Source organism: Silurus aristotelis (assembly GCF_946808225.1).
Source record: "Silurus aristotelis genome assembly, chromosome: 13".
Classification (NCBI taxonomy): domain Eukaryota; kingdom Metazoa; phylum Chordata; class Actinopteri; order Siluriformes; family Siluridae; genus Silurus; species Silurus aristotelis.
This window is the reverse complement of record NC_139586.1, coordinates 13,948,348-13,973,347: the sequence shown is the minus strand read 5'-3', so window position 1 is coordinate 13,973,347 and position 25,000 is coordinate 13,948,348. Positions and strand designations below refer to the sequence as shown.

Here is a 25,000-nt window from a genome sequence, read left to right as displayed (position 1 = left end):
CCCATATTTGTTTTGTCTTTATATTTATAAAATATCTCTCTCTCTCTCTCATTTTATTTTTATATATATATATATATATATATATATATATATATATTATATATATATATAAATTACACTATTGCCAAAAGTCACCCATCCAAATCATTAAATTCAGGTGTATAAAATCAAGCACTGGGGCATGCAGGCTGCTACTACAAACATTTGTAGAAGCAAATCAGTGGATTCCAGCGTGGTATGGGTATGGGGGGATTATGATGTGGGGTTGTTTTTCAGGAGTTGGGCTCGACCCCTTAGTTCCAGTGAAAGAAACTTAATACTAAATACAGAGACATTTTAGACAATTTCACGCTCCCAACTTTGTGGAAACAGTTTGGGGACGGCCCGTTCCTGTTCCAACATGACTGCACCAGTGCACAAAGCATAAAGACATGGATGAGTGAGTTTGGTGTGGAAAAACATGACTTTCCTGCATAGAGTCCGGACCTCAACCCGATAAAACACCTTTGGGATACATTAGAGCGGAGACTGTGATCCAAGACTCCTCGTCCACCATCAGTGTCTGACCTTACAAATGCACTTCTGGGTCAATGGTAAAAAAAAATTAACACACTAATAAACCTTGTGGCCAACATCATATCAAAGCCTATAGATTAAGAATTGGATGTTAATCAAGTTCATTTGCATGTGAAGGCAGGTGAGCGAATACTTTTGCCTAGATAGATAGATAGATAGATAGATAGATAGATAGATAGATAGATAGATAGATAGATAGATAGATAGATAGATAGATAGATAGATAGATAGGCTGAGTTTGTACATTTATGCCCTTACAAAGAAATGAGCAGTCTAGAACTCTTGCAGTCTAAGTTTATTTTAACAGAGAGAGAGAAAGAAAAGAAATAAAAAAAATCCAGAAAATAAAAAAGGTTAAAGAAGGGTTATAAATTAATTTGTAAGTAAGTATTTGATCCCACAATTCCTAGAACATTCAAGAATCCAATATTATTAACATATGTTTCCTATAACACCCAAGTTTCCTTGTGCATTGAGGTTCAGAGAAATATAAAAAAAAAAAACTTGCTGCCGCATGTTTCACATTTTATATATGTATAAATGTGTGTGTGTGTGTGTGTGTGTGTGTGCAAATATATATGTCAGAATATCGACTGAAACTGCTACAAGAGTCGACTCTTTTTGTAAATTGAGCCGATTGTCAGGACTCACTAATATGAGTCGTAATTCCTATAACCAATACACAATATTTTATCAGCCAGATTAATGCACATATTCGACTGGGTGGAAAGATCCATGTTTTTATTGTGTTTTGTCTTCTAAATAAATTATTACTTTTAAAGGTCACTCTAAATGATCCGATTCCAATTCATGGATTAAACAATGAATCGGTTGCAACTAATCGATGTACTTTGAAAGTGAGTTATTTCATCTAGATTTCTTTTTAAAACACTAAAAAAGATTAAATAAAAAATATTGTATTCTGTAAGGCACGTCGCTCCCATGCATCCCTGATTGAAATCGACCTCTTTATACAATCATGCATATTTTAGATTTATCATCCACGGTGAACTTGAACGTGATACCTGCCAGACAGTTTGTCTTCTGGCCAACGGGTGCGCGCGTCCGCCCTCGTCGGGAGCGCGCACGGTGTGGTGCGGTTTCATTGAGGGATAAAGATGGCGATGTGCGCGACGTTCTGCCGCTTTTCCTGCAACTTTCCAGTAGTGTTGCGCTCACTGCCTAGAAGCGTGGGGTCCCAGACACTAAGAAGGACGAGTAGATCTATTTCACGGACTTTCTGCACGACCTCCTGGCTTTCCCAAGGTAAAATAAACAATTTTCTTTTAAAACAATTTTCCTGAATACACCAACACCCATATATCCTGAACCGGTTTCGATTAAATGTCGACTTACTTGTTAATTTTTGCTGAGTTTGGATCTCTTGGTCAGTCCGGTTAATAGTAAACGCCCTGCTTGTGTCTACTTTATTTGGTACAGAAGTATTTCTTCTGTTCTTTACAACAAATAAAGATCATCAATCCTCACCCCAGCACTGCTGTGCATGAGTCAGATACACGAACTGCCAACATCAAAAAGTCTCAAAGTGACAGTGATTAAAAAAATCACCCTTTAGTAAAAAGTTCACTCGAAAATAACGAACAAAAAACTCCCAAAGTCTTGATCCTGGATGGTGGGATTATCAATAGAGTGTATCGGTGTTCGAATATAAACCTTTCAGTATATTGAAGAAATGATCTGACTATAAACAGGGGTCCTGAGATGAGCAAGATAAGATAAGATAAGATAAGATAAGATACGATAAGATGTACCTTTATTCGTCCCACAGTGGGGAAATTTCTCTGTTGCAGCAGCAAAGAAAAAATAAATGCAAATATATAAATGCAAATGTATATAAAAGAATAGAGACATACTATACTATACAGCAGTGTTGTGCTAGTTAATAAAAAATAGTAACTAGTTACAATTACTCATTACTTGATTCAAAAAGTAACTTAGTTACTTTGTTGATTACTTACACCAAAAAGTAGTTCGTTACTGTTAAAAGTAACTTTTTAGTTACTTTTTTAAAGAACGATGTTTAATGTTCCCATTAATGCCCTTTTATGCGTTATGATCTATACAAACACAAAACTGACTTAAACACAAAGTGATTTTTAAACACTATTTTATTAAAGTCAGACCAGCACAAACTGAATATATCACAAGGATTTCTGAAATAAATAACAAAACAAGCTTCAGAATCAAACACTAAAGTGGCTTCTGCTGTTGTTTTGAGTTTTTAAACATGTTCCTTTCACAGCTGAAGTATGAAAACTATCAACAATGTAGAACAGAACACTGGGTTAGCTTCTAGCTTCTAGCATGGAGTTCCTGGAGGAGCTTTGACAGATTGGAGTTGCTGTTTATCACAGTAGATACGAGTTTCGAACCAGAAAGACACAGCAGAGGGTAATCCGGTAATCCACCAATCCTTCTCTGCTGTAAGCAGGTTATGCTGTAGTCTACGCTTCAGCCGAAATTCATTCATTAAAAAAAAGTAACGGGTAACGCACCATACGGTAACGGTAACAAAGTTATTTTATTTTTAAAAGTAACACGTTACTTTTGACAGTAACTACTAATGTAACGCGTTACTTTTAAAAAGAAAGTAACTTTGTTACGCGTTACTGGTAACTGCCCAACACTGCTATACAGTATATACACAACACAATGTATAAATCCAAATGAGAAAAAAAGAGACCATTAGTAAATTGAACAGTATCCCGTTTACATGAAACTCTGAAGTTGCTGTAGGTATAAGATGGTTTTGGGAGTTCATTATATATTCATATATTTTTTACTATTCAGATAATAATTTCACCTTATGCTTTGGATTGATGACAAAAAAAACCCCCACCTGAAATATGATCTCTGCTGCGTTCCTTTTGGCTGTGGGTTGATGTTTTGTTTCAGATTGGGGGATAATTACCACTGTACTTATGCTCTCATATAGAAATGGTCTATTGGTATGTGTGTAAAATCAGCACCATTTGATGGTTATTTTTTGAGAACATTTAAGTTAAATTAATATTTTTCTATAATAATTCAGTTTCCTAAAGAGCTTTCAGGAACCTTTAGTTTCTAAAGTGAAGGTTTAAATTTTCACTCTTCTGTACAGCACAAGCTTTATCATTAATATTTCATCATCTAAAATGACTTAAAAGTTCTTGAGCGAGTCTGACAGGTTTTAACATTTACTGCTTCCAGAAGATCATGTCAGCTTTCCCACATCTCCGCACCATTCTCACTCTGGTCTAAACCTGAATTTTTATGATGTGTTGGGAACCATTGAGGCATTTTATTAGCCTGAAGGGAATTCCAAGTGTGGCTGCAGTATGCAATGTGCAAGGTTTTTTTGCAATAATTTTTTTCCCCTCTCTCCACATTCATTCACATTCAAGATTTTTAGCATTGGGATAATGAAAAGGGAAACACCTTACCCATGCACATATGACTGGATTATTTTCCACCCATTCTCAGTTCTTAGTATGGTCCTGACATGAAGGTGTTCTAATTACTGAGAATTACAGTCTGTCACATGACGGGAGGTTATTTTGCCTTAGGAAAGAGCTTGTGTTTTGAAAGGCATAGAACATGGTGTTCGGCTTTTTTACAGTCTGAGTGAAGGAGTGGCTTTTTTCTATGCTTATAATTGACGACTGTCTCAGAAAACAAAACATTGTGCATCATGACATTAAAAAACTTGGGACGATTTTTAAATATGCAATTTTGGAGCTTTTTCAGCAACTTGCACTTGTTCAGTATTTAAAATTGAATTCTTAGTTACCAGCTGCTGTGAAGTTTAAGTATTTAGTATTAAATGGTTAAAACTGTACCCTGAGACACATTAAATGCATTTCTTGAATTATTAGTGATGCAGTTGGTGTTGTTGATTTTTTTGGTTGGTTGATGCTGTTTTTCCTGTGATAAATTACAGTATTGGTTGTTTGCAGTGTTTACATCGCAGTATGACATTGTTATTACTAGGTGTTGGTGTAAACAACTTTATACAGATTTCACAGACTGCAGTGAGATTAAACGACAGAGGTACAGTGCTGTACAGTGAGTTACAGCTTGGGTAGTTAGTGGAATGTGATAGTATTGACAGGGGTATAAGCATGAAAGGTAAAGCTTTGAAAGCTGGTGTGTTTGAGCAGTGTTCAAAGCTGGACAGACTAAATGTCTAAATCACTTCAGAGTGAACAGTGATGGTGTTTAAGATGTAGCTGAATGTATATTAGTAGATGTACAAATTAATAAATCAGAAATTATTTCCCTGAATGTCTCTCTGTCTGTCCACTAGATATGACTGTAAAGCGATAGAAAAAAAAACTGCTAAAGTGTTTGGAGTTTGGAGTAATACGCTTAAAGTGCATGTTTAGTTTAAAATCACCACATGTTTTGTGTGCAGCTCTCAGGTTTACAGACAAACACGAATGGGTACGAGCAGACAGAGATGTTGGTACAGTTGGAATCACCGCTTATGCTCAGGTACGTTCTTCCCGTCAGTAATTTGCTCCTGTTAGGAGATTTTACAGTGTTTAATATTTATTAGTGTAGTCCAGTTTCTCTGAAATGGCTAACCAGTTTAGTTCAACTATTTAATCTCCCAAATGGTTGCCCTTTGGCCATCACTCTGTAGACACTGCAGGGCAACCACGTGAAGTAACAGTCACAGTAATGACATTTTAAACATATTCACTCTGTCCAGAGTTCAGTTCTGTTTCCAATAACAACACATGGCAATTTAGGAGCAGTCCCTAATACATTTTGTGCTGTATCCTGACAAAGGGTTTTGCAAGCACAACAATGATAAGAACAGTGAGTTGCCTTCTCCAAGCAAATGAAAGTGTAACATTAGATAGATAATGACTGATTAAGCTACTATAGTTAAAATTGTTGAGAGTCTTTTGTGTAGAGTTAACATTTATTTATGTATATATATGTGTGTGTGTGTGTGTGTGTGTGTGTGTGTGTATGTATGTATGTATATATATATATATATATATATATATATATATATATATATATATATATATATATATATATATATATAATTTCCCTGTATTATAATATTATAACAGGAAGCTTTAGGTGATGTGGTGTACTGTGGTCTGCCGGAGGTTGGAACAAAGCTTCAACCAATGGGTGAGCTCTAATGCTTTATGAAAATATTAAACTTTTTTCATTAATTTCTCCTGCCACATTATTTCCGGTTTCATGATATTCCTGCACATATAGAAAAAAATAATATCAGTGCATTCATGTACATTAAAAAAATGCGGATTCTGTTTCACAAGTCATGCTATAGAAAAGGAATGTTTAATTTTTGGCTTCACAACATCTTCAAATCATTGTCTCTCAGAGGAATTTGGTGTGTTAGAAAGCGTGAAGGCCGCTAGTGAACTGTACTCGCCTCTGAGTGGAAAAGTCACCGAAATCAACACAGAACTGACAGAAAACCCTGGACTCGTCAACTCGTCCTGCTATGAGCGTGGTGAGTGTGTGTGTGTGTGTGTGTGTGTGTGTGTGTGTGTGTGTGTGTGTGTGTGTGTGTGTATTTGTGTGTATTTGTGTGTGTGTGTGTGTGTGTGTGTGTGTATGTGTGTGTGTGTGTGTGTGTGTGTGTGTGTGTGCATATATGTGTGTGTGGTGTACTCTCCTAACTCTTTCTCCTGTCTTCAAGGGTGGTTGATCAAGATGACAATAGAAAACCCTGGAGAACTGGAAGCCCTTATGGATGAAGCTGCCTATGAGAAATACATCAAGTCACTGGAGTAGTTTAATTGAATTATGTGTTAAATCTACTTTGTGTTTTGAATATTAAGAAATTGTAGTGCCAAAAGCCCAATGCAAATTCAAATGTTATGATTATAGAGTTTTAATGTTTGGAAGAGATCTGCGGTACAAGACCTGTAGATACCTCTGAGCTACCTGTAGGCCATTTTGGGTACTTTAAAAAAAAATTGGAACATTGGCGCTTTAGCTGGAATTAAATAAGGATGTAAATTTACTTTTGAATTTTACTTCAACGAAAGGACACCAGTAATGACACTAAAGTTTATTGTGTAACCTGCTTCTCTATATTTTAATAAATGGGATTTTGCTACTAGACAGCAGGTATAATCAATAAACTTTTTAAAAGACATTTTGCATTTGAGTTGTTGAGTTCAGGTGTTTCCCTGCAAAAGGTATCAGTAGAGTTGAGAACATGTAATTGTGTTATTTTCCTGTTCCAATATTTCAGCATTTATGACAGATTAATGCTGCATCCTATTTCGCATCCTATCTGTGCTAAAAGGTGTCCGAGAGAATTAATGAGTCCCAAACTGTAGTGTGTTGAAATTAGTATTCTAATGGTACCCAAGTCAAGTGGCTTTACTGTCGTTCCTATTTTAACCATATGCAGTACAGAACAAGAGTGAGACGAAACATTTCTCCAAAACCAAGGTGCTGCATACAACAACATAAATTAAAAAAGTAAATAACACAAAACTAACTTGAAAACAAACAGACTTTTACTTCTAAACAGTGCATGTGTGCAAAGGTGTACAAACCTGGATAATCTGCTAGTGTATTTCTGGTTGATCTTCAAAGGAACTGGATGTGTTTTTAAATAAATGTGTAATTAAAATATGTAAAAAAAAATAAATAAAAAATAAATAAAAAAGCAAAGGATAATTCACGGTTATGTGTGTGTTTTTAAAGCATGACAAGGTGGAGAGCTGCCTGACCGCACAGCAGAGCGCATTAAAATTATATAACTTGCACCAAGCCGTGGAGTATCCTTTATTCAATTCATTAACCACTACTTTCATTTATTTTTCCACATTTCACACTTATCTCACTTGTTACTCCCTTGTGTTGTTTTGTATTGTATTTCAAATGTACATATTTTTTAGTATTCTGTTCTCCTAGTTGTCCTATTCAATTAAAAGCTTCTTGCTTATGTGACAGTACTTGTTCTACTAGGAATTCAGAGAACTGAGGATAATGTGCACTAACAGGAATATTCTATGAAGTCAGTTACATGAGGCTGTAGAGCAGATAAATTCAGATAAGCGCTACATATGAATTTCATCTTTCAGTCCTTGGTGTATATCGCAGTGTTTTTGTTCCTGCATGCTTGATGAATCAAGTACCTTTGTGCATGTTTAATTGCAACTTACAAAGATCAAAGTATACTAATTTGTCCTGTTATGTACAAAGAGACACCAGTCACTTATCAGATGCTTAACGAGGACAGGAAATACTTTAACACCTTGGTCTTTGACCTTAGATTAAGAAACTGATGGGTTGCAGTGGGGGGATTATTAATGATTAATGAACTGCTGCGTGTGTGTGTGTGCGTGTGTGTGTGTGTGTGTGTGTGTGTGTGTGTGTGTGTGTGTTTGAGGGGGGGGGGCGGTGTTCATGGAAACACCATCTTTGAATGATCCTTTGGAAATCAAGCTATCAACATATCTTTAAAAAACATACTTCTCACAGGTCTGTCCTTGTATGAAAGTCTTAAATATACTCAAATCATTTTACATGCACATTGAAGCGCCTTTCTAAAAGCCATGGCGTCATTTGCAAATTAACAAACTTTATCTCATTGATGTTTATACCATGACTAGATATGGATCATCTAGTAAATCATCTCACAGTGTTTATCTATCCTTTTCACTTTATTCGTTTTCCATTTGATGTGCGAGTATTTCTATGAAAGGTTGCAGAAGTTTATGGATCTGACTTGCTCCAAAGATTGAATCACTCGGCCTTCTGAATTGTCTGTGATTAGTCTGTATGGTGTGCTTTTCTGTAATTTTTTTTTATTTTTTTTTTAGATTATTAATAACAATAATAAACAGTTTCTATATTTTATAAGGTCTTTAGGCCAAGCATTACTAATATGAACCTGAAAAATTTGCTCTGTATTTGTACTTTGACTGTACACCAGAATAAACCTAAAGTCCTAACACGAACCTAAATATTAAATGGCTTGAAGTGTTGCATAATTTATATGCAATGTGGTTTTTTTTAAAGGCAAATGACTGTAATTTTGACCGTAAATAATAATAAAATCTTAATCTTTAAATGTTAAAATATAACAATGTAGGTTTTTGTGTGTTTAGTGTCTTCACAGAAAGAAGGCTAAAGATGAAAACGTAGATGAAGTTTAGCTCACTCCATAAATCTTTCAGGGCAGTTTTATTTCATTGTAAACACACGCTTAATTATTTGCGCCCCCTAGTGATTTAAACTCGGAAACCCAGCCATTAGGGAGGCACACGCCAGTGCACTCTTAGTGCCGGTGTTGTGCCTAATTCAAACCCCCGGTCTGAAATCAACACCCCCTTCGCGTGCACGCGGACAGTACCGCCGTATTTCCTGTAAATGGCACTAAAAACACGGAAGGTTGGGGTCAAATGTTTTCCTGGTCCTAACGTCAAAAGATCAATTTAAAGAAAACGTATAGAGCTTCCTGTAAATGGCAGAATAAACTCAGGAATGTAATCATTAGCTTTTAAAAACCCCTGCCTGAATTCTACGCCCGCTCTATTTCTTTTTCCTTTATAAATAGAGTTACCAAACTTGTTGTGATACAACTACACAAGTAATAATGTATGTGTAAAATACTACATTTAATCTTACAACATGGACAGCTGTATTATTTATGGGGGTATTATTTAGGCAAGCTGAATGTAAACCACCTGCCTGAATTCTACCCCCCCCCCTCTATTTCACACAAGCCTTTAGAATTAATTCTAATATTCTGATTTATTATCAATGGTGGAAACAATTGGTCTAATTATATATATATATATATATATATATATATATATATATATATATATATATATATATATATATATATATATATATATATATATACTACAAGTTTGGGTCAGTGTTGAATTTTTCCTTTTTTTGTTTTGAAAATATAGCCTACTTTTTTTCACCAAGGACGTGTTAAATAAATAAAAAGTGATTGTATAGGCTTATAATTTTAGAAAAGATTTCCATTTAAGATAAATGCTGGTATTTTTTTACATTCTTAAATGAATCCTGAAAAAATCATAGCAGCCTCAAAAAAAAGGAGCACAACTGTTCATGATCACTATTCAGCAGAAAGTCTCTTCTCTACATTTCCTCCCTAGTCATTAACTGCACATCCTTCTTAATCACCACACCTATCTGCCATCATCCTCACCAACTCATTTGACTACCTGCTTGTTTAGCAGAAATGTACCTGTACGTTTGGTTTAAATACGATATATTTTCTTTTGCAATGTACATTTTGAATGTATATTCACTGACTGTACATTCAATGCAAATCATAAAATCTTCTCACTTGAATTGGTTATTTTAGATGACCTGATCCAGTTGTGCCATGTCTGTGGGGAGAAAAGTGGTGATAATAACTGGGTATTTACTGTTTTCTATGGGCAAGATTTTTCACTATCTATCACAATTGAATAATTGGTTACAGTGTCTGTCTAGTGCCTTGAAGAAAATTATGTCTTCTCTACATTTCAGATTGCCTGTGACTGCTGCAATCGGTGGTACCACCAATCATGTAACCAGGCGACATCACAAGTGCACTTTTTGTGTCATGCCTGTCAAAAGTAGAAATAAAGGAGTAACACTTTTTATACACCTCTTCTATTAGTGGATTTTTATTTTGTATGGATTTGTAAGTTTTACATGCATGAGCTCGAGATATTTGGACATTTTGAAAAATAGAACTGTCTGTATAAATCGAACAAAACTTTGTGCATTAAATATTATTACTTGTGTAGGTGTATCACAGCAAGTTTGGTAACTCTGAGTATGAAAGAAAAAGAAATAAAGGGGGGGAAGAATTCAGGCAGGGGGTTTACATTCAGCTTGCCTAAATAATACAGCTGTCCATGTTGTTAGATTAAATGTAGTATTTTACACATACATTATTACTTGTGTAGGTGTATCACAGCAAGGTGTGTTTGTTGGTGGGGTTGGGGGGGGGGGTTTCAGGTTATGTCCATGTTAATAAAATAAAATTAACTATTTAAATATGTTTTTTTACTTGTGAATCCGAGTAATTTTAGTTACTCTAGGTATTAACGCAAAATAAATACGCGGTTAGATTTCACGCAGGTGGTTTTAAAAGCTAATGATTACATTCCTGAGTTTATTCTGCCATTTACAGGAAGCTGTATACGTTTTCTTCAAATAGATCTTTTGACGTTAGGACTAGGAAAACATTTGACCCCAACCTTCCGTGTTTTTAGTGCCATCTACAGGAAATACGGCGGTACTGTCCGCGTGCACGCGAAGGGGGTGTTGATTTCAGACCGGGGGTTTGAATTAGGCACAACACCTGTCCCAAGCCCGGGGAGGGTTGCGTTGCGTTAGGAAGGCCATCCAGCGTAAATGTGCCAAATCGAATATGCGGATCACAAATAGGAATTTCATACCGGATCGGTCGAGGCCCGGGTTACGAAAGACCGCCACAGGTATCGTTGGCCAACAGGGTACCGGTGGAAATTGGGCTACTGTTGGCCGAAGGAGGAGAAGGAGAGGAGGAAGACGTCTACAGAGACGGCAGGGAAGGAGAAGTGGAGGAGAGTGGAGGTTCAGGTTGGTACTTTCATTGTTGTTATTATGACTGGTAAAGGGAGAGAGATAGCTGATATGATGGAGAGGAGAAAGATAGATGTGTTGTGTGTTCAGGAGACCAAGTGGAAAAGGAGTAAAACCAGGAACATTGGAGGTGGCTTTAAACTGTTCTTTCATGGTGTGGATGGAAAGAGAAATGGTGTAGGGGTGATTCTGAAGGAAGAGTACAGTAAGAGTGTAGTGGAGGTGAAAAGAGTTTCTGATAGGGTGATGAACGTGAAGCTGGAAGTTGAAGGAATGATGATAAATGTCATCAGTGCCTATGCTCCACAAGTGGGCTGTGAGATGAAGGAGAAGGAAAGATTCTGGAGTGAATTAGATGAAGTGGTAGATGGTGTACCTAGGAAAGAACGATTGGTGATTGGGGCAGACTTTAATGGGCATGTAGGTAAAGGGAACAGAGGTGATGAGGAGGTGATAAGTAGGTTTGGTTTTAAGGAGAGGAATGTGGAAGGGCAGATGATGGTAGATTTTGCTAAAAAGATGGAAATGGCAGTGGCGAATACATATTTTAGGAAGAATGAGGATTATAGGGTGATGTATAAGAGTGGAGGAAGGTGCACACAGGTGGACTATGTTTCATGTAGGAGATGCAACCTGAAGGAGACTGTAAGGTGTTGGCAGGGGATAGTGTAGCTAGACAGCATGGATTGTGGTCTGTAGGATGGTTTTGGAGGCGAAGAAGAAGAGGAGGAGAGGTTCAGGGAACCTCACTGTAGTGTGAGGTTCAGGGAAGAGGTCAGACAGGGGCTCGGTGGTGGTGAAGAGGTGCTGGAGGATTGGGTAACTACTGCAGGAGTGATGAGGGAGGCAGCTAGAAAAGTACTTGGTGTGACATCTGGAAATAGAAAGTAAGACAAAGAGACATGGGGGTGGAATGAGGAAGTGCAGGAGAGCATAAGAGGAAAGAGGTTGGCAAAACAGAAGTGTGATCGACAGAGTGATGAGAAAAGATTAGAGCAATAAAGGATGGAGATGGAAATATGTTGACTAGTGAGGAGAGTGTGTTGAGAAGTTGGAGGGAGTATTTTGAGCAGCTGATGAATGAGGAAAATCAGAGAGAGAGAAGGTTGGATGGTGTGAAGATGGTAAAGCAGGAAGTGGATAGGATTAGTAAAGAGGAGGTGAGAGCAGCGATTAAGAGGATGAAGAGTGGAAAGTCTGTTGGACCAGATGACATACCGGTAGAAGCATGGAGATATTTAGGGGAGATGGCAGTGGAGTTTTTAACCAGATTGTTTAACAAGATTCTGGAAGGTGAGAAGATGCCTGAGGAATGGAGAAAAAGTGTGCTGGTACCGATCTTTAAGCATAAGGGAGATGTGCAGACCTGCAGTAACTACAGGGGAATTAAGTTGATCAGTCACACCATGAAGTTATGGGAAAGAGTAGTGGAAGCCAGGCTGAGAGAAGAGGTGACCATCTGTGAGCAACAGTATGGTATTATGCCGAGGAAGAGCACCACAGATGCCTTATTTGCTTTGAGAATGTTGATGAAGTATAGTGAAGGACAAAAGGAATTGCATTGTGTATTTGTGGATTTAGAGAAAGCGTACGACAGGGTGCCGAGAGGGGCTGTGGTATTGTATGAGGAAGTCAGGTGTGTCTGAGAAGTATGTGAGGGTGGTGCAGGTCATGTATAAGGACAGTGTGACAGCAGTGAAGTGTGCAGTACGAACGACAGACTGGTTCAAGGTGAAGGTTGGACTGCATCAAGGATCGGCCCTGAGCCCTTTACTGTTTGCAGTGGTGATGCACAGGTTGACGGACGAGGTCAGGCAGGAGTCTCCCTGGACTATGATGTTTGTGGATGATATTGTGATTTGTGGTGAGAGTAGGGAGCAGGTTGAGAAGAGCCTGGAGAGGTGGAGATATGCGCTGGAGAGAAGGGGAATAAAAGTCAGTAGGAGTAAGACAGAGTACATGTGTGTGAATGAGAGGGAGGGCAGTGGAGTGGTGCAGTTGCAGGGAGATGAGGTGGAGAAGGTGGAGGAGTTCAGGTACCTGGGGTCAACAGTGCAAAGTAATGGAGAGTGTGTTAGGGAAGTAAAGAAAAGAGTGCAGGCAGGGTGGAGTGGGTGGAGAAGAGTGACAGGAGTGATTTGTGATAGTAGGGTATCTGCAAGAATAAAAGGGAAAGTTTATAGGACTGTGGTGAGACCTGCGATGATGTATGGATTAGAGACAGTGGCATTGAGTAAAAGACAGGAGATGGAGCAGGAGGTAGCAGAGCTGAAGATGTTAAGGTTTTCATTGGGAGTGACGAGGGTGGACAAGATTTGAAATGAGTTTATTAGAGGTACAGCACATGTAGGACGTTTTGGTGACAAATTGAGGGAGGCGAGATTAAGATGGTTTGGACATGTGCAGAGGAGGGACATGAGTTATATTGGTAGGAGAATGCTGAGGATGGAGCCACCAGGAAGGAGGAAAAGTGGAAGGCCAAGGAGGAGGTTTATGGATGTGGTGAGGGAAGACATGCAGGTAGTTGGTGTGAAAGAGGCAGATGTAGAGGACAGGGTGGTATGAAGACGGATGATCTGCTGTGGCGACCCCCTAATGGGAGCAGCCGAAAGAAGAAGAAGAAGAAGTGATTTAAACTCGGAAATGCAACGACTTTCACGGTTAACCTCCTTTTGAATTATTTATATTTGTGACCAAAGTTGTTTCCAACATCAATAATAATAATATTAATAATAATAATAATAATAATAATAATAATAAAGTGGAACCCGGTTATGTCGCCGGCCTAGGGGACGCCAAAAATCGTTGAGGGAACCGATGATCGAAATAAACGAAAACCAATATGGCGGCAATATATTAACGTGCTTGAAATTTCTTTATGTACATGTTTTGCGATATTAAATGAAAATATGCACGTGTTTTTGGAGGTTTTGTTACAAAACAGCGTTGCCGCAATTTGTTTGATTGGTCATGCGGATCGAGATAACCTGTAATGCGGATAAGGAGGCGGAAGCCGAAGTAAACGCAAACAAAGTTTATTGAGAATACTCAGGAGCTAATCCACCAATACTTGTGGCATAGCAGCAATATCCAGTGGTGCGCTCCGGGAGCGCGGTCCAAGAAGTTCTGTGAAAGCAGAGACAGTTCGTGTAGAGAATCCACGGATCCACGCTATGGAAAGCGCAGCGCGGGGCAGCAACAGATAAACGTGGTGCAGACCGCGTGAACATGGAAAACAGCAGGATCGGGGTAATCCGGGGTGCCGTTGAGAGAATGGGGAGTCCGAGAAGAAAGGTACGTAGCGAGATACGTATACGCGATCACACATCGCCATGAACCAACACATCATTCATGCACAAACAATAACGGACCGCGAGTGTGTGGAGGTGAGGGGCTTAAATAGAAGCGGGGATGAGTGAGTGAATGAGAGTCAGGTGTGTGTGATCAGCATGACTGTGACGAGCGCACGGGGGAAGAAGCAGGGTGCTTCGGGAAATGCCGCCGCCGAAGGGGGCGTGGCAGGGGGATTCCTGACATATCCGACATTAAGTAGCAAATTTGCCCCCCTTGTGCTCAAGATATTAGGGTTCGGCGACATAATTTGGCGGTTCCACTTCAAAAACGTCAACTTAATAGGGTTGGCGAGTTAACCGAGGTCGAGGTAAGTGGGTTCGACTGTAATAATAATAATAATCTATCTATATTATGTAGTATATTTATAGTATATAATTTTTTTCCATTATTAGTGTCTCAATAATATGAATTATATTTGTAGGAGAATGCTGAGGATGGAGCCACCAGGTAGGAGGAAAAGAGGAAGGCCAATGAGGAGGTTTATGGATGTGGTGAGGGAAGACATGCAGGTAGTTGATGTAAAAGAGGCAGATGTAGAGGACAGGGTGGTATGGAGACGGATGATCCGCTGTGGCGACCCCTAATGGGAGCAGCCGAAAGAAGAAGATTAATAATATAATATAATAATAAAAGTCTTAATAATCAGTAAACTATAGTCATTATAGTAAAAGAAACTAGAAAATGTCTTTTATTTTAGAAATTTGATATGTAACTATCGAATTTTATATAATAATAATAATAATAATAATATTGTTTCATTATTGTAAACCTAAAACAGCAACGAAATAATAACTAATATCTAATAACGAAACCAATAGTATTTATAATAATAGTTACAATAATAGTAATAAGAACAAAAAGGTCTGTTTTTTCCCCCTTTTTTATATTAGACATTATATTAGACGTGTAAAGTCAACATTATTAAACCGTGTTGTGAACCCTTTATTTAACACACAAACAAGCAATAAATAAATAACTGTCGAACATAAAATAAATGAACTGAAAAATGAATTATAAAACTAATAAAAGCATGTTATTAGTTATAATAATCCCCTGCACTGCACTACTTTAGTTCGGGCTGATTCACGCTTTACACTTCCGGTTTGGTTTTTAAACCCGTTGTTCCTATAGGCTGTCTGCCTCATATCCCATAAGCCTCTGCGTTTCAACTTCCTTTTTCTTTTCGGCCATATTCCGCCTGGACGGTATGTGAACTCATCCTTCTTAGTTATCAATTTTATCCGCTTTAATCCTTTCCGAGTGTGTTTTTTACACCACACAGAGTGGGTCAGGAGTCTCGTGGGGTTTGTTGTGTGTAAGATTTGATGAGTATGGAGAGTGTAGAGTGTGTGTAAGGGGAGAAATTAAATGGAGAATTGGCGGTGTATACACACGCACACATTCGGGTTGTAATAAAACAGTGTATAGGGGATGCGTGTCATTTTCCTCTCATTAGTCAGTCACATGCAGTGTGTATTTTTATTTCACGTTATAAGCATATAAATCCACACTTGCTCTTTATCACTCTAGTGTCTCATAGCTGCTAGAGGTCGCTACCTGGTGGCCATGTTGGCTAGTAATGCTAACTGCAGGAATATAGTGAGGTTTTCTTCTCGCGTGTGTGTGTGTGTGTGTGTGTGTGTGTGTGTGTGTGTGTGTGTGTGGTGCGGTGCGCACTGAAAGCTGTGTTTTCTCATCTCTAACATTACTGTGTATTTGGAATAGGAAATAAACAGTCATGGCCCCCAGCCGGAATGGAATGATCCTGAACCCTCACTTCCATAAAGACTGGCAGAAGAGAGTTCGCACCTGGTTCAACCAACCAGCAAGAAAACTCCGCAGGTGGGTCACGTTTCAGCTCGGTCATCTCTTATAGCATCAAACTGAAGAATTCTTCACTCTCATTAATCTGACTAGACATCAACTCTCGTGCTTTTGTGCCCTTTTCTGTCTGCTCTTTCATGTAAACCTGTTCTTGAAAAAAAAATAAAAAGGGTGGTCTGAGAGAGAAGGTTGAGTTAAGTGTGTGTGTGTGTGTGTGTGTGTGTGTGTGTGTGTGTGTGTGTGAGAGAGCGCGCGCGCGCTCAACAGTCAGATGATGACATTCTCCGGAATCTCTGTACATCTATTGATGATACTCCTTGAACCCTTTTGGCTGATGACTGTTGTGCTCAATAAATATCTATATTTGAGATTAATTGCTGCTGTTTATTAAAAAGCAGGTTGGGTTGTTTTTCCGCAATCATGGCTGATGTGCCACAGTATATAATGCTAATCTGATATTGCATTAAACTGCTTTTCTGACGCTTTGTTACAGACGTAAGGCTCGTCAGGCGAAGGCTCGTCATATTGCCCCTCGCCCAGTTGCTGGACCCCTGAGGCCCATTGTCAGGTGTCCGACAATCCGCTATCACAACAAGGTCCGCGCTGGCCGGGGCTTCTCCCTGGAAGAGCTGAAGGTGCGATTGTGTTCATCATTTTTGTCATAATTCTAATGTCTACATACAAGGCTGTGGATGCTTTAATCTTTACTGTTATAGAATATAAAAAAAGCAATATATAAAGGTATAAATGATTCTCGACTGGCTGAGTTGTGAACACCTTAATAGGCAATTTTTAAAAATTGATCATTTGAATATTTATTGTCACACATTGTGCTTTTTAAAAAAAAAATTTATTTATTAATCTAAAACTTGCATTGATGGAGTGCTCTACAGAGTTCACTCTATGGTTACTTGTTGAAGGTTCTTTGGTTCTCACATTATATTCAGATGACTCAATATAAAGCATTTTTCTTTGGTTCTTTGTTTTACAGTGCAGAGAACCAGAGTCACACAATGAAAGAGAATATAATACACACAATGGCATAGTAAACCAAATAAAAAGTAAATAAGGAACTACAATGTACAGATTTATAACTTATGGGATAAATGGTAATGGGGCATAACTCTTATTTTGCCCCAAAAACCTGATTAGTGTTGGATATAAAATTGTTTTACATATGTCCCTAATTTTGTGTAAAATACTGATTTTATTTTTGAACATTAAATGCATTTTTTTGGGTGCATTTTTACAACCCGAATTCCGGATTTATTTATTTTTTTTATTAGAATTAAATTAAAACCAAAATACTTTCAAATCATATATTTGAAATATAGATACAAAGAAGACACAGAACATACAATTTTAAACTACAATTTTACACTTATGCACAAAATGAGCTCATTTCAAGTTTGATGTCTGCTACAGGTCTCAAAAAGTTGGCATGGGGACAAGTTTACCATGGTGTAGCATCTCTTCTTTTCAAAACAGTTTGAAGACGTCAGTTTGAATATCGGTTTCCAGCTGCTGAAGAGTTTGTGGTCGTCTTTGGCGTATTCTTCGGTAATGATGCACCAAATGTTCTCTTGGTGAACGATCTTGACCGCAGTCAGGCCATTACAGCACCCAGACTCTTGTACTACAAAGCCATGCTGTTGTAATGCAGTATTTCTGCAGCATGTGGTTTTGTATTGTTCTTCTGAAATATGTAAGGCTTTCCCTAAAATAGAAGTCATCTGGAGGGGAGCATCTGTTGCTCTAAATCCTTTATATACCTTTCAGCATTCATAGTGCCTTCCAAAACATTTAAGCTGCCCATAATGTATGCACTTATGTTTGCTTTTGAACCGAGCGCTGATAACACGCTGGAAGGTCTCCCTCCTCTTTAGCCTGGAGGGTACATCGTCTGTGATTTCACTTGCTGCGTTTAGATTTCAAACAAAAATGTCAAATTTGGACTCGTCTGACCATAGAACACTTTTCCATTTTGACAGTCCATTTTAAATGAGCCTTCGCCCACAGGACACGACAGCACTTCCGGACCATGTTCACATTATGGCTTCCTTTTTGCATGATGGAGTTTTAGATAGTGTCTGCAGATGGTTTGGTGGATTGTGTTTACCAACAGTGGTTTCTGGAAGTATTTCTGGGCCCATTCAGTAATGTCAGACCCAATCATGCTGTGAGATGAGTGATGTAGTGTCGTCTGAGGGCACGAAGACCACTGGCATCCAACAGGTCTTTGGCCTTGTCTCTTACGCACCGAGATTTCTCCAGTCTCTGAATCTTTTCATGTTATGTACTATAGATGTATGCAAAGTCTATTTGATGTTGAGGAACGTTTTTAAAGTACTCCACAATCTTTTTATGCACTCGTTCACAGATTGGAGAGCCTTTGCCCATCTTTACTTCTGAGAGACTCTGCCTCTCAGGGTTTTTTTATTTGTTATTTTTAAGCGAATCATGTTACAGACCTGATGTCAATTAACTCGATTAGTTGCTAAATTTTCTTCCAGCTGAACATTTTCAAAATGTCTGCCTTTTTCAGCTCTTTGTTGCCCCCGTGCCAACTTTTGAGACCTGTAGCGGGCTTTAAATAAAAAAAAAAGTAAAATTTGTTTTAACATTATTTTCTATTGTAAATAAAATATTGGCTCATGTGATTTGAAAGTTTTAGTTTTCATGTCTTCTAAACTTGCAACATTTCTGGAATTTTGGGTTCTGCATAATTGTGTAAAGAATACCTTTCTACATCTTTGTCCTCGAGCAACAGTCAGATGATGACAAATTCTCCGGAATCTCTGTACATATTTGATGATTCTCCTTGAACCCTTTGTTCTGATGACTGATGTGCTCGACATGGCTGGTCATCCTGTTTTAATTGTGACCGATCATATTTAATGGTTTGTTTTTGTCTCAGGCTGTTGGCATCAACAAGAGAGTGGCCCGCACCATCGGCATTGCTGTCGACCCACGTCGTCGCAACAGATCCACAGAGTCCCTGCACGCCAATGTCCAAAGGCTGAAGGTGTACCGCTCCAAACTCATCCTCTTCCCCAGAAAGTCTACTGCACCCAAGAAGGGAGACAGCACTGTAAGTGATACTGCTTTGCATGCAGCAATTTTTTAATGATTTGTATTGCCAGGTTTAGACATTGATGAATATTTATTAGCTATTAACTAAGATACAGGTAGTAGTCACATTTTTAAACCTGCACAAAGTTTAAATTAGATGATGCTAAATCCTGTGTATGCTGTAATCCCAAAAGAGCTTTAGATGGATCAGTCATATCAGACAAATGTCCAGTCAAATGTCTAGCTCTATATGTTTGTCTAAATCACATTTTAATTACTTCAACTCTTAGTGTGATCCAACATTTTTTTTATTTCCCACTTGTAACTTTAGTTCATACCTGCAGTTGGGACTCCGTATAAAGCAGTTGTACTGTCAAAAAATGTCTTGTTGGATGTGTTTTGACATTACTAAAAATAATAAAGCTCTATGGGACATAGTAGAGCAGGGACAGTTGGACAAAACCAAGAGTGGCAGGAGTGACTTATTATTTGGACTGGGTGAAAAGCATTAAATACAGCAACTACAGTGTCACGTGGGTGTTTTTCCCCTGCATGTAGCTTGTATACACGGACAAAATGTTTGTCCAGGACCGTGATTCAACATGTCACAGTGAGCAAAACTATTTAGAGTGCAAATGCAACAGTGAAATGAGTGCAGGACATTAAATATACAACATTAAAACTATTAGTGGTTCAGTGTGCTACTAACACACGTTTAACTTTAATCACGTTCTGGTACCAGTTCCATCTAGTCTTGCAGTCTAACACATGCAAAAATTTCTATACATCCCTTAATGTATTTAGATGCCTGAGACTAGTATTGTACACTCTTATTTATTAAATCTTTTTTGCAGGCGGAAGAGATCAAGATGGCAACACAGCTTACTGGACCAGTCATGCCAATTAAGAACGTACGTATTTTTCTTTTTTCCTGTATAATCACCCCTCATCATATCTTGCTTACAGCTCTACTTTTTAAACTACCACATTTCTGTAGTTTATTCCCATGCTTAACTCTTATCGGTGGATTTTCTGCTGCAGGTGCACAAGAAGGAGAAGGCACGCATGATCACTGAGGAAGAGAAGAAATTCAAGGCTTTTGCCAGCCTGCGCATGGCTCGTGCCAACGCTCGTCTCTTCGGCATCCGCGCCAAGAGGGCAAAGGAGGCCGCTGAGCAGGATGTAGAGAAGAAGAAATAGACCATTATTTGTATGCTACATAATAAAAGCCTCTCCACAAAGTTGCGATTTGCAAAACCTCTGTTCGTAATTTAAATGTCAAGCAATTCTCACACCTGTCACGGTGCTCTTACAACACTGCACATACACGTCTAAACTAGGGCTCTAGGTACACTGTATCATGACAGGTTTTTGTTAAAAGAAAGGTTTTATTTTAAAATGAACATTTTATTTCTACAAGGTGCATTGCTCTAAATTTAATTGACACTAAGTTTAGAGTGTTTAAAGGTTTATCAAATAAGCTTGTATATTATCATAGTTATGACTGAACCTTAAGGAATCTGTTTGCAAAATCTGTGTCAGGAAGCCCATGAGTTGTGATCATATATGCCTATAACGTGTATATAGTGCAATTTGTATAACTTTCTTTCGGCTTCTCCCGTTAGGGGTTGCCACAGCGGATCCTCCGCACGTTTGATTTGGCACGTTTTTTACGCTGGATGCCCTTCCTAACGCAACCCTCCCCAATTTATCCGGGCTTGGGACCGGCACTGAGAGTGGCTGGGGATGGTATATAGTGCAATTTGTATAATTAAGTTTAAATTTGCAGCGTTTTGCAGATTCCTTTATCCAAAGTGTGATTTACAGCTTGGCAGTTGAGGGTAAAAGGCCTTAGTCAAGGACCCTGATGTTGCTTTGTTGTGCTGAAATTTAATACTAAGCAAAAGAGTCACACTCAAGGATGGAGCAACTTTAGGGTGCTGTTTCCAGTCCTAAAGGACACCAACACATGGGCTAATGTGCTACAGGGACTGCAATTCTTTATGCGCACCACTTGATGGCAGCATTTCACATTTCCACACCGAGTATCCTCATTTTTACAGATGGTAAATATTGTATAATCAGCCCTTTCTTGCATGTTAGACGCTTATTTGGGAAATAAAAATAAATGTTGCTTTAAATTGCAAGCTAGATCACAAGGAAGTCAATATTTTCAGCACATTTCTCAACCTGCTAGTTCTGAGTCTAAGGAAAGTTGACACAGTTACAGTTTAGATGCACTTGCCATTCGGATTACCAAGTGTCCGATTTCGATGTGTTGATTAAACTTTATTAGAACATGGGGAATAAATCTAGAACTAAAGGCCACTCTTTTGAGGAGGCTGTGGGACTTGTGTTAATTCAGCTATACGAGCATAAGTGAGATCGGTCACCGAAATTGGGTGAGGAGGTTCGAGGTTCAGTTATTGCTACAGTTCATCCCAAAAGGTGTTCAGTAGGTTTGAGGTGAGGACTTTGTGCAGGACTCTTGAGCTCTTCCACTCCAATATGACCATGGCCTGGTGAATTTATTTTTGAGTATGCTGGAGCACTGTTTGGCACTTTTAGTGTGAGTGAAGAGAATCTGTACATCTATAGCATATAAAAGTTTCGGGACGACAGACTTTTGGCCATATAGTGTAGAAGTATTCTGATCATCTGGTTTAGCTAGTGTTTCTCATTGCAACAACCAATGAACCTGCGCTAGGAGTGCGGATGGATCACAGATGCTTTAAGGAAACAATTGCTTGCCTGCTTGCTTTCTTTAATTATAATTATAATTATATATATATATATATATTTTTTTTTTTGTGGACAATTGACTTTGCTATCCATGAAGACTAAGTGTGATCACACCTACAGGCAATGTTAGCCAGTCCACCTACTAGTATGTTTTTTTTGTTGTTGTGGGAGGTGGGTTGAAACCCACACAGACATGTGAAGAGCATGAGAAACTCTGCATAGAAAGTAATGTGATCAGGATCAAGCATGAAGCAGCTTTAGAGAAATCTGGATCGAGGTTCCTAGTGAGCAAGCTGTAGGTGAAAAAACTGATGAAATCTGAAAGGAATAAGAAAGTTTGGGGGAAAAGGCTCCTAAAGAAGGGAACCCACCTTCACCTGGGTGAAACTGAAATTACATTAAACAATGTAAAATAAGACAGATAGTTCCAGATACTATACACTTGCTGTAAGTCAGGAGGCCACATACACAGACATCTTATTCATATTCTGGTGCTGGGTTTTTTCTCTGTGATGTATGATGGCCAGTAGCTTTAAGACCCTGAGACGCATACTGGTCTCATTAAATGTCACTGTGAGACAGAACATGGAATGAATTAAAATGATCTTGAGGTCTTTAGCATTACAGGTTCATAAGAATTCAGCACAAGTTTCTACTACTAATCATATTCCCAGATATGTCTTTGTCATTATCGCTAACAATGAGGGTTCTTTTCCTTTAGTATCCTACAGTGACTACTTATAGTGAATACTTTAGTGAACTACTCTAAGGGCTGGATTATAGTCTATACTAATTGGTGCACTGTGACTGTAGCAAATTCAAAACTATAAAAATACAGTATGATTAAATAAACAACAGAAATACATAAAGAACTGATTTTTTTTGTTTGGTGTGCAAATGTTTATGCTGTAAAACCTGTACATTTATTTCTCCATATGCACCTTCTGTTGAGTCCTGCTTTGGACTAATAATACAAGTCGGTGTGTGTGTGTGTGTGTGTGTGTGTGTGTGTGTGTGGCCAGAATAAGACAGATGCAACGGTTCATCTACATTGCATCCTCTAGAACATATTGCATGCTACCTACCACATTAAAGCATTAAACTTACAACACTGGGTGCACAAAGACGTCAATAAACTAACCTAAGTTTCCTAAACTGTTAAATGATGAATCGAGTATCACATTGTACACACTCTCCGTCTTATTTAAGATGATTTGCACTGGAAAAAAATACAATCATTTATGTCCAAGGGTCTGTTGGCCTTGACTGAGCTTCTCCTCTGCATCATGCAATCCCCATAGGTACACTGGAGCCTCCAATAGAATGTGAAGAGCAATAACAGCAGGGCTTCCATATCATTAGTTTGGTTTGTGTGCCGTATTGGGGAAACACATGGGCGCTGCTGGCATTCTTGCACACTCTGTGCTCCTTAAATAGCAGACTGACTGCAAAACGAACAGCGCAGCAAAGCAAGTAATTAGACTCATCACTTTCACAGCCTATGAACAAAACCTAACCACAACTGTCCTCATGGGACAATCAATTCCCATTTTAGAGCAGAAGTGGACTGATTGTTGTCTATCGTGTTGTGTGAATGAGGAAAGTGGACAGACGGATGGAAAAGTACTGTAAAGGGTCGAATGTTAGGGCACTTCACACACATATATCCAATGACATGAGTAGTGCTTTTATAAGCTGTGACTTGTTCTGTGGGAAGGTAGTGTTTTACTCTTTTTTAGAGGCTGCAGGAGCTGTACTCTACTTGTACTTCACTTCTATATGTGTGTTGGAGTGTTTATCATTCCGTTTGCATATTTATATAACAAGTCTTTTCCCTCTGGATTCTGATCAAGTCATGAAATCATAATATAACACTTCATCTGCAGCTGAATCCACTCCGAACCAAATGAAACCTACAATACAACACACAAAGAAAAGTAAAATGCATTAAATGGGATTTGCAGTTCAATGCTGTAGCTTACAAATGCAAACAGAAATGTAACAGAAATTGTATATTGTATTAGAGATGCTTACTGTAATTAATTAAGCAAATAAAACACTTTCGGCCGAGGTGTTTATAGTAAAACGATCAATTGCCTGGTGGTTCCCACCCTGTAAATAATTATGTTCTTATAAAAAAATATCAAAGTATTTTTTATATTTAATAAAGAATACGAGAAGATCGAGCTTTTTTTATCAATTGTAGTTGTATTTGATGTTGTGGAACATGTGCTAGTCTTACTTACATTATAGCAGATATACTGTACACATTTGTTTAATACTAGTCACTATGTATTTATATGTAACAGCCAAGGAACTTTATCTGGTCATGAGTTAAGATAAAAAATAAATAAATAAAAAAGCATTGCATTAGCCAAATGAAATAAAGGAAACTAAGCAAGTTTCTTTCTGAGCTAAAGCTAGGCATGCACTCGAAGCAGAAAAGTCTTGCAAATTTTTTCATTTTCTATTCGTTCAAAAGTAAAAAAGATTTCAAAAGGTTCAGTTATTTTTTGGAAATAATAAACAAACAAACAAATAAACAAAATATAATTCATTATTTAAACAAAGCAGAATAAATGCAACATATTAGTCCAGCAAAGTCGCTAACACTTGGAAGTTGATATTTTAATTGAATATATTATAAATTTTGTTTATGGGATTCATTACCTTAAACCATTGATTAATTTCTTGATTTATCCTTTTTGCATTTTCCCCCTTGTGCAACCCTTCATTTGAGTTCTTTTTGCATAAAGTGATTTTTTTTCTATGCAAACTGAAATGTAATGATTAATAAATATAAGAAACTAAGAAACTTTTT

General features: G+C 38.1%; 2 protein-coding genes across 2 annotated transcripts; both read left to right on the top strand.

Annotated features, from left to right (window-relative positions):
* The first annotated feature begins 1,580 nt into the window (after nucleotides 1-1,580).
* On the top strand, nucleotides 1,581-7,384 carry gcshb (glycine cleavage system protein H (aminomethyl carrier), b). Its single transcript, XM_083557817.1, has 5 exons — nucleotides 1,581-1,842; nucleotides 4,991-5,070; nucleotides 5,664-5,727; nucleotides 5,945-6,076; nucleotides 6,266-7,384. Exons 1-5 carry the CDS (start codon nucleotides 1,695-1,697, stop codon nucleotides 6,358-6,360), a joined length of 519 nt encoding a protein of 172 aa, XP_083413943.1. The 5' UTR covers nucleotides 1,581-1,694; the 3' UTR covers nucleotides 6,361-7,384.
* An 8,210-nt stretch (nucleotides 7,385-15,594) lies between these two features.
* On the top strand, nucleotides 15,595-20,678 carry rpl13 (ribosomal protein L13). The gene is made up of 6 exons (XM_083558644.1): nucleotides 15,595-15,746; nucleotides 16,267-16,383; nucleotides 16,859-17,000; nucleotides 19,283-19,456; nucleotides 20,292-20,348; nucleotides 20,479-20,678. The coding sequence occupies exons 2-6, from the start codon at nucleotides 16,280-16,282 to the stop codon at nucleotides 20,635-20,637; spliced, it is 636 nt and encodes a 211-aa protein (XP_083414770.1). The 5' UTR covers nucleotides 15,595-15,746; nucleotides 16,267-16,279; the 3' UTR covers nucleotides 20,638-20,678.
* The last annotated feature ends 4,322 nt before the right edge of the window (nucleotides 20,679-25,000 follow it).

Bases quoted from the DNA above. Each gene is read 5' to 3' on its own strand.
- gcshb (XM_083557817.1), top strand. From the start codon at position 1,695: ATGGCGATGTGCGCGACGTTCTGCCGCTTTTCCTGCAACTTTCCAGTA. The intron at 1,843-4,990 runs GTAAAATAAACA...TTTTGTGTGCAG, and splicing joins GACCTCCTGGCTTTCCCAAG to CTCTCAGGTTTACAGACAAA. The intron at 5,728-5,944 runs GTGAGCTCTAAT...ATTGTCTCTCAG, and splicing joins AACAAAGCTTCAACCAATGG to AGGAATTTGGTGTGTTAGAA.
- rpl13 (XM_083558644.1), top strand. From the start codon at position 16,280: ATGGCCCCCAGCCGGAATGGAATGATCCTGAACCCTCACTTCCATAAA. The intron at 16,384-16,858 runs GTGGGTCACGTT...GCTTTGTTACAG, and splicing joins CCAGCAAGAAAACTCCGCAG to ACGTAAGGCTCGTCAGGCGA. The intron at 19,457-20,291 runs GTAAGTGATACT...TCTTTTTTGCAG, and splicing joins CCAAGAAGGGAGACAGCACT to GCGGAAGAGATCAAGATGGC.